Source organism: Carlito syrichta, unplaced genomic scaffold, assembly GCF_000164805.1.
Source record: "Carlito syrichta isolate Samal-C Ts95f unplaced genomic scaffold, Tarsius_syrichta-2.0.1 Scaffold301952, whole genome shotgun sequence".
In the NCBI taxonomy this organism is placed as follows: domain Eukaryota; kingdom Metazoa; phylum Chordata; class Mammalia; order Primates; family Tarsiidae; genus Carlito; species Carlito syrichta.
In genome coordinates this window covers 426,325-435,137 of record NW_007246048.1, presented here as the reverse complement: position 1 = coordinate 435,137, position 8,813 = coordinate 426,325, and the positions used below count along the sequence as shown (strand labels likewise).

Sequence of the window (8,813 nt, the reverse complement as noted above, 5' to 3'; positions counted from 1 at the left end):
GGAGGGTCAATTCCCCGAGGCCAGGTCATGGTCTCATCCACCCTGATGTCTCCAGAGTTTAGAAAATTAAACAGGGCGGAGTGCATGAGCAGGTGTTGTTACTTTTATTAGTGTTATGACTAAGGATGCACTGGAAATACCCGACGTTCCAAAGATGAATAAAAGGCTCTTTGGGGTCTGTGACAGGGGCTGTTTTAGGGCAGCCGCAGAAGGTCCCAGTGAGGGAGAACACTGGGGTCCCTCCAGGAAGAGCTTGCCATGACACCAACCTGCCAACCCGCTTCTCTGATTTCGTTTTTGGGAAAGATCAACCCGTGTGTTCCCACGAGGCCATCGAAAGCAAACTCTGCTTCCAGGCAAGGATGAAAAAAGTACACATTTAATATAAAAAAAAATCTCAAGTATCATTAATCATGACTACACTGGAGAGCGGCTCTAGAATGTTCTTCCTAGGTGTACCCCGGGAGTGCCCCCGCCAGTGTCCCAGGAAGGGTGTCCATGCGAGAGACTAGGGTCTCACAGTCCGGAGGGCCTGGCTGCCCCTCGAAAAGTCCGTCAGAGAGGGGACGTCTTGATCAGAGCAGCCTGCTGGAGGCTAGGTGAAAGGCTGTCCCCTCTCTCCAGGCCCCGCCAGGGCAGGGCCGCTGCAGCCGGCGGGCCCGCGGGACCTGAGCAGCGCCCCCAGCCGCGGGCCCGGCGCCCCCGCCCCCACGGCCTAGACGTTGGACTTGGCGATGATCTTCTCCAGCAGGCTCATCATGCGCTCTTGCAGCTGCAGGCTCTGCACCTGCAAGAGGTGCTGCTGGTCCAGCACGCGGCGCGCTTCGCGGCAGGTCTCCTCCACGGCGCGGCTCAGCCGGCGCTGCTCCTCCAGCATGGCCTCCAGCAGCCGGAGCTTCTTCTTCTGCAGGTGGCAGCCCTGCACCTTGCGCTTCTTCACTGGCCGCTCCTCCGACCTGAAAGAACAGGGCTGGCTGTGGACGTGCTGGGGCCCCACCCGACCTCCCAGCCAACCCACTGGACACAAGGGGAAGCCGAGGCCCCAGGGAGTCGGGTCCTTCCCTCGGGGTCTCATGGTCCACAGCGGGGAGGAGGGACCAGAGCCCATCTGCCCGTGACAGCAAGAGAGTAACGGGGTCACAGGCACCGCTGTCCTTTAAGGCCGATGACCTAGGGTCACAGGACAATCCACAGCCCTAGGGTCTGGAAATGGCAGGGTGACTGGGCTGCAGGGGGTCCCACCCTGCTGTGAGTCCACCGAGAGGGACAGGCAGGTGGCCCCAAGGAAGAGACGCAAGGCTGGGGGGAGGGAGCTGGGAGCCGGATCATGTGAGTCATTCAAGGTTCCAATAGGGAAGTCAGAGACCACCAGTCCCAGCTGGCTTTGGGCAGATGGAGAAACTGAGATCCCAGGAAGAAGGGCCTGGTACTGGGCTCCTTCATCTCTCAGTAGTCTGGAGATGGGGCCAGCACTCCTTGGGGTAGGGAGGCAGGACAGGCACCCAGGGGGGCCTAGTAGAAAAGGGAGGCGAAAAGCAGTCCTGTGGACATCCCTGAGTACTCTCAGCTGGGTGACAGCCATCCCTAGTCTCAACAGCACCAGCTAACAGATCTCACAGACCCCAAGGCCCTGCCCAGGGCCTGGCCATCTCTCACACCACACTCTGTGTTCAGGGCAGAGCAGGTGAGCAGCCAACCTCAGGTGTGGGAAAGCTGAGCACTGGGCTGGAGCAGGGAGGGCAGTCCTCACATCCCAGCCCCATGCAATGCCCCGGGGCAGCTAGGCAGCTGCCTCGAGGAACTGGGCTCAGTCCTCGGGAACAATTTGCCTTCCATCTCAGGCCTCCTTGCTCCTTTGGTCTGGCTGTCAACAAGAGTGTTTTTGTCTGGGGTGTTTCCTGACAAATCTCTTCCACAGAGAGAGGCACTGGGTGGGTCAAGCAGCAGCCCCTGGTACGGGAGATGTTGAGTTGGAGGGATGCCTTCAGTGATGCCTCCCTCACCCCACCTCCCACCAGACAGACTTGAAGACCAGGGCAGGGAAGAGGCTGTGACTCAAATCCACATTCTTCCTGCTCTCTTCTCCAACTCTCTTCGCCAACTCCTACTTTACCTCGAATGCCCATGCCAGATGTCCCCCCCCAAAAGCACCTTCTCTGGGTTCCCTGGTCCCTATACCCCAGGGAGTCTCTCCTGCATGCTTTCTGGTTCCTGGCTGCTCTGGGAGCATCTTGAAGCATAGTCATGTGGCAAGCATAGGCCTGGTATGAAGTACAGGATGGACAGCAGAGGGGCTGGGATACAGCTGCTGCAAAAGATTTTGAGGCCCCCAAAGACTATGAGGCCCTCTGCAGGTGCGGCCCAACTCCCTCCCTGTGCCAAGGGGCCCAGCTGGTGCTTGCATGGGCAGGGAAGGTGGGGATCCAGGGCAGAGTCTGTGTGGGGGTGGGGGCAGCAGGGAGGGCGCACGTGGGCCCGGGGGTGTGGTCTCCCCTGTGTGCCGGGCCGGTGCCACACCTTCTCTCCTGTGATGCATCCAGACACCCTCTGAGAAAGGTATCCCCATTTTATGAGGGGGAAACTGAGGCCAGAGAGGTCAAGGAACTTTCCGTGTAGCTCAAAAGTGATGGAACTGGGAGATACCCCCAGTCTGTCTGTAGACACTGAAGCCCTCCCTGGTCTGAGGCAGGCCTGTCCCTGGAGACCCCTGCACACCTCCTGGGCCTCTACAGCCACTCCCAGCCCAGCTGGGCTCCTGACCCTGCTCAGGGTGGGGGCAGGGGACAGAAGCGCGACGCACACTACCTGAACTTAAGGGACAGTAAGCTGGAGGAGCTGTCGGAGCGATCGTCCTCAAAGCGGCCTTCGAAGGAGCACTGGTTATACGGGAAGTACAGAGGGGTGGACTTAGCGGGCGGCGACAGGGACGCCTCGGTCTGGGACGTGGAGGGCCCCGGCTGCTGGCCGTCCGGCAGTTTGCCATCACAGGACTCAGGGACCTTGGCCAGAATCCTATCAATGGCTAGGTAATAGGGCCAGTCAGGCGGGACGGACTCGCTATCTGTCATGCATTTTAATTTCCTGAAACGAGAGACACAAGAGCCACGGGTGAGAAACAGAGCTGGGCCAGCCCCCGTCCCGCCGGCCTCAGCAGAGGGATACATGGGGGCTCCGGGACCCCAGGGAGAGCCACGCTGGCACGGGCAGGAGCCACTCTCGGCTGGTTCGGGCCACCCCAGTAAAATCGGCCAGGCTCCGGGGTCAAGGTGACATTGGACTTAGAAATAAGTGAGGCTTCGGGATCTGCACGGCCTTAGGCGTTAAAAAGGAAGCACATGCCCCAAATATCAGTGCTGGGACCTTGGGGCTGATTCCTGCTTCTTCCTTGCTTTTCTGTATTTTCTTAACTTTCAGCAATGAGCAAATATTGCTTTTTAAAATGATTTAACAGCCATAAGGTATCATAATAAGATACGTAATATTATGCAAATATATAATAAAGTATTGGAATGTAATAACGCTTTTCTAGAGAGAATACTTCAGGGAGAGAGAACCACAGGAGTTGGAGCACAGGCTTCAGTGTCCACAGCTCTGAATCTGTATCTCATCTCCACCACTCACTGTGGGACCCTGGGCAGGTTCATTAACCTCTCTGAGCCTCTTTTCATATCAGTAAAATGGGGATGACCAAAGTAAGCCCCTCTCACAGCTGTAGGGAGGATTTAGTAACACAGTGCCTAGTTCCTGGCAAACAGCAAGCTGGGCTCCAACACCATTCTTGGTTGAACCTAACAGGAAGTCATGTCCAGTCCTGGCCCAGTGTTGCTACTGTCACTCCCCTTGGTCCGAGCAGAAGCTTGGATTGAGCACCAGAACCTGAAGCCCACCCAAAGACATCAGGGCCGGCCGAAGGGGCCCCTTCCTGCACAGCCTAAGATCTCATCACCACTAGCCCCCAGGCCAAGGGTCTGCACGGGATACGCCTGCCCACAGCGAGCCTGAATCCCACCCTCTCCCACAGATAGGTCCTGCCTTGTGAGGGGCTGGGCAACTCCCTGGGTCTCCCCTGGGCCTCAGTCATCCTCTGGAGGTGAGGGCTGGGGAGAGAGGACCCCAGGGCGACTGGACAACTCTGGCTAGGCCAGGGAAGAAGCCACAAGACCGGGTGGTTGCGGGGAGTCTCTGCCTCATCAGACCCAGCCCCTCCTGAGGCCTAGGCGCCCAACGGCCAGTGCTCCTCTGAGGTGGGAGGTTTGGAGCTAGAGTGTCCTGAGGCTGCGGCTCCAGGACAGAACCCGTCCTTAGAGCAAACGTCTCCTGTCTCCTACATGGCATTGCCTGCCAGGGTGTGCAAGGGCACTAGCAACCATAAGTTGGCTGTGTGGGTGACTCACCCCGAGCACACAGGCACGGCCAGGTGGTGAGGAGGGGCTGCCGCTCAGGCGGCAAGTGGCAGCTGGCCACTGCAGGAGGTGGCTGGCCTTGGACAGTGCCAGGGCCCAGGAGCCCCTCCACCAGGTGGAATGCCTTTGGCAGAAAGCTGGGTTCAGGTCACACAGGGAAGGACGCAGGCTACTCTCTAAGAGGGCCAGGGCCGCGCAGACACCAGCACAGAGTGGGGGAGCTGGCGCCGGGTGCCCACCCCAGCCTCCACCCCTGGCTCCTCTCTGGCCCCTGCAGAGACCCCACCTTTCTCTTTGCCCCACCTAAACCAGCCTACTCCTTGGAAAAATAGGGAAAGGCCTTATCCCAGAACAGGAAGATCCAAATTGTACTCCAGCAAGCCACACTCCATGGAATCCCACCACCCCCTCAGACTTCCTTAGCCTGACAGCCTTAATATATAAACAATACATGTTAAAAAGAGAAGAAGGAGAAGTTGGGTGCAGTGGCTCATGCCTATAACCCCAGCATTTTGGGAGGCAGATGCGAGAGGATTGCCTGAGCTCAGGGGTTTGCAATCAGCCTGGGCAACTTGGTGAGACCTCATCTCTACAATAAATCAAAAAGTCAGCTGGGTGTGGTGGCGCACACCTGTGATTCCAACTACTTGGAAGACTGAGGCAGAAGAATCACCTGAACCCAGCAGGTTGAGGCTGTGGTGGCCATGAGCATGCCACGGGCACTCCAGCCTGGGAGACTCCAACTCAAAAAAATAAAAAAAAATAAGAAAAGCCTCTGCTATGGGGAGGCTGAGGCAGAGGGCCGATAAAGAACAAGTCATCCAGTCAAAGTTTTGGTTGTTAAAGACGATGTGGTCTTGAGCAAGTCCCTCTCCCACTGTGGGCCTCAGTTTCCCCTCAGTGAACAAGGAATGACAGTGGCAGCTCTGAGGAGCCGTGGTACGCAAGTGCTTTACAAACCATGAGGTGCTGTGCTCCTGTACAGCCCTCACCCACCCCAGACTACGGGGCCTGGGGGGAGGTCCCGCTCTGCTGTGCTCTCGTCTCCTGGGCCTCCGGGAATGGAGATGAAATCCTTCCCCTGGGACTCTGAAGAGGCTTTCAGGATAAATAATGAATAACCCAGTCAGACACCAATCAGAGCCGGCCGGGGAGGCGTGCCTGCAAATTCCTGAGTCAGAGGGAAGCCTGGTGAAACAGCCACTGCTTCCCACTGCCCTGTGAGCCCCTTCCTCATCCCACACCTGAGTGGGGGCCTAGGAGCCATCAGGGCTGTGGGTAGCCGCCTGTCCCCTGTGCCTCTGCAGACAGCCAGACTCACATCTCACCCTTCACATCGCAAGCCAGCGGCTCAAATTTATCATTTATGCTCCGTGGTGCTGAGGCCAGCAGGCCTTCGGCAGCTGCTATGGTTCCGGCTGTGAGGCCTGACCGAGGACCAGAGATGGGGGCCAGAAAGGGCACGTGGACAGGGCCAGGTCCTGGGCTGCTCCTTCAAGGGTCCTAAAAAGTTAAATCAATGCAACTAAAAACAGAGCTCCCATGACCTTGCGGTCTGCCCAGGAGCCTACTGAGTCTCTTTTATCTCCACCAGACACGTGGGTGGCCGGGTGCCACAGGCCGGGTGCTGGAGGGCATCTCCTCATCTACTAGGGGGAGCAGGAGTGCTTTCTCCCACAGCTGTGACTAAGGTGCACCCAGCCTCCTGCCTGGTGCCCACCTGCCTGGCCTGGCCCAGCCCCTGAGCAAGGCCTCTGGCAGGACAGCCCCTCCCGTCCTGGGACAGCCCCAGGCTCAGCCCTGCCAGAGCCACCCACAGTGCCGGGTGTTCTAGGTCGATGTTCTCCAGTTTCCAGCTCTTGCTGTGACCTTCACTCCATGACATTCACCATGCCCACGACCTTCACTCGACATAAGACCCTCACCCCACCTCTGACCCTCCCCGTGTCTGTAACCTTCACCTTGTAGTGATCCCCACCTGTGACCCTGTCCAGTGGAGTGGCCCCATGTACTCTGAGGTGCTGGGCATGTGGCCCACACCAGCCCCCCCAGACACCAGAGCTGCCCCAGACCCTCACCTTTGACCCCAACCCAATCGTCCCCTCCATCGTAACCCTCAGGCTGCCAGCTTAGGGAAACCAACTTGGGGTGCAGCAGAGGCAAAGACTTCCCTGGTCTGGGGGCCCCTGAACCGGGGCTGAGCTCTACTTCTTCCTCCCACTAAGCCCCACCCATGAGCTGGGCCCAACCTGAACCCTTAGGGGACTGCTAGTATAATCCTTGAAGCCCCACTCCCAGATCCCAGGGCTGGTCTGAGCAGAGCTCACAGCGGGGTTTGTATAGGCTCAAGTCACAGAATGCTGAGTCTCTTTGCTCACCTCGGGCCTTAGAGGCCTTCTCTGTCTGCCCAGCCAGACCGCAACACCCCTGCTGAGCTTGGGGGCTCAGTGGTAGGTAGGGAACCGGTGGCTGCAGCCTCTTGGCTGCGGGGGGGGGGGCATGTGGTCAGTGGGTGCCGCCCACATGTGGCGCCACCTCTGAGGCATCCCGGAGGGCCTTGCACAGGCCTTGTGCACTTCCTTGGCGCCATCCTGCCTCAGTCCAGCAGGGAAATCAAGGTCAGCCCCAGCCCTGCCACCCCTTAGCAGTTGGCTAGTGTCCTGGCCTGTCCCTGCTGGGCCTGTTTTCCCACCTCCCCAACAGGAGACTGCACACACAGTTTCTGTGGGTCCTGTCTCACCCAGTGGGGTTCTGCCACACACAAGAGAGGACAGGCAGACCACCTGTCCCAGGACCTGCACGCCCTTCCTAGCTCAGAGTTCCATGAGGGCCAGGAGCGGCTGCCATGCCCGGGCTCCCTCCCTGGCCTGGGCGGGTCCCCGCCCGTGGGTCCTGGCGGGTGTGTGCCCGAGTCGCCCACCTGTACTGGAAGGTCATGTTGGTGATCTTGATCTTGATCTCCTCGCCCAGCCTGCGCTCGCCGGTCATCTCGAAGAGCTTGCTGGCCATCTTCTCGTACACCTTGGCATTGCGCTTGGTCTGCTTGAGCTCATCGAAGAACTCCTCCCAGACCAGCATGAGGCCACGCATCTCGGCATCGGTCCAGTTGCGGGCCCGCCGGTGCTTCTCCGTCTGAGGAGACACTAGGTAGCCGGGCGACTCGGCCGCTGCCATGCTGGAGGCGCCTGCAGGGTTAAAGATCACACTCAGGGAGGCCCAAGCCCAGCCCCAGCACCATGGGCGGGAGGCAGCTTGCTCGAAGGCAGCTCCACACTCAAAATGGGGCCTACATCTGACAGGCAGGAATTTAGTTAAAAGCTTTTAAATGGGAAACGTCATTTTGATGTCACGTTTCCATAGCAACAGAGCAACTGCATAAGCTACAACAACAGAAACCTTTTAACTGAAAGCACAGGAATCAGGGCCGCACTGACGGGCCATCAATATTGCAGTAAGCGGGCCAGGCCCAAACTCCATGGACCGGGTGGGATCCAGGCACAGCCCCCTCCTCGGCCCCGCCCGGCCCATGTGGACCAAGATGGGGCGTTGAGATGGGACAAAATGAGAAGAGGAGCAAGAGGGAGACGGGACAGGGGAAACAGGGAAGGGACTGGCAGACGAGAAGACTGAAGCACCCAGCACCGGCCTGGATGAGGTGGCCGCCGGCCCTGGAGGGAGACCACAGTTGTGAGACTGTCCACCTCCCTCAGAAAGCCCCTGCCGGGTCTCACTGAGGTCAAGTCCTGGGGTCCCCGGGTCTCAGGGCTGGGATCTTGAGGCCCTCCCTTAGTCCTTTGCTTCCCTCCTCTTGCTCCGTCACCCAGACATCCTAGGCTTCAGGTCTATGGACACCAGGAGCTTCGGCTGGTCAGAGCCAGGCCCTGCCCAGCAGTGCAGACACAGGGGACACACACAGACATAGGCCTCCAGCACCAGTTAGGCAGGGTCAGCAACAGACAGCAGAGGCGAGCTCTGCACTGAGAGATAGGGAAGAAGGTCACAGGGAAGCCCTGGAAGAACCAGCCAGGCAAGGGCAGTGTGCAGGGAGCAGACGGGCAGTCAGATGCAACATGATTACGGGGGCACTGGGGCAGAAAGGGGGCTGAGGGCTGGGCTCGGGGAGTGGGCCTCTCCCTCTGTGCGGCAGAGGAACAAAAATGCCCATGGAGGTTGGGTGCGGTGGCTCACACCCATAATCCCAGCACTTTGGGAGGCCGAAGTGAGAGGATTGCCTGAGCCCATGGGCTCAAGACCAGCCTGGGCAACTTGGCAAGACCTCGACTCTACAGTAAATTAAAAAAATTAGCCAGGCATGATGGCGTGTGCCTATAGTTCCAGCTACTTGGAAGGCTGAGGCGGAAGGATCACCTGAGCCAGCAAGTTGAGGCTGCGATGGCTGTGAGCATGCCA

The 8,813-nt window shown here is 58.8% G+C and overlaps 1 protein-coding gene across 1 annotated transcript; it reads right to left on the bottom strand.

Annotated features, from left to right (window-relative positions):
- Nucleotides 1-358: 358 nt before the first annotated feature.
- Nucleotides 359-7,817, bottom strand: MSANTD1 (Myb/SANT DNA binding domain containing 1). Its single transcript, XM_008055777.2, has 3 exons — nucleotides 7,324-7,817; nucleotides 2,806-3,081; nucleotides 359-956 (listed from the first exon to the last, which is right to left on the bottom strand). Exons 1-3 carry the CDS (start codon nucleotides 7,575-7,577, stop codon nucleotides 716-718), a joined length of 771 nt encoding a protein of 256 aa, XP_008053968.1. The 5' UTR covers nucleotides 7,578-7,817; the 3' UTR covers nucleotides 359-715.
- Between the last annotated feature and the right edge of the window lie 996 nt (nucleotides 7,818-8,813).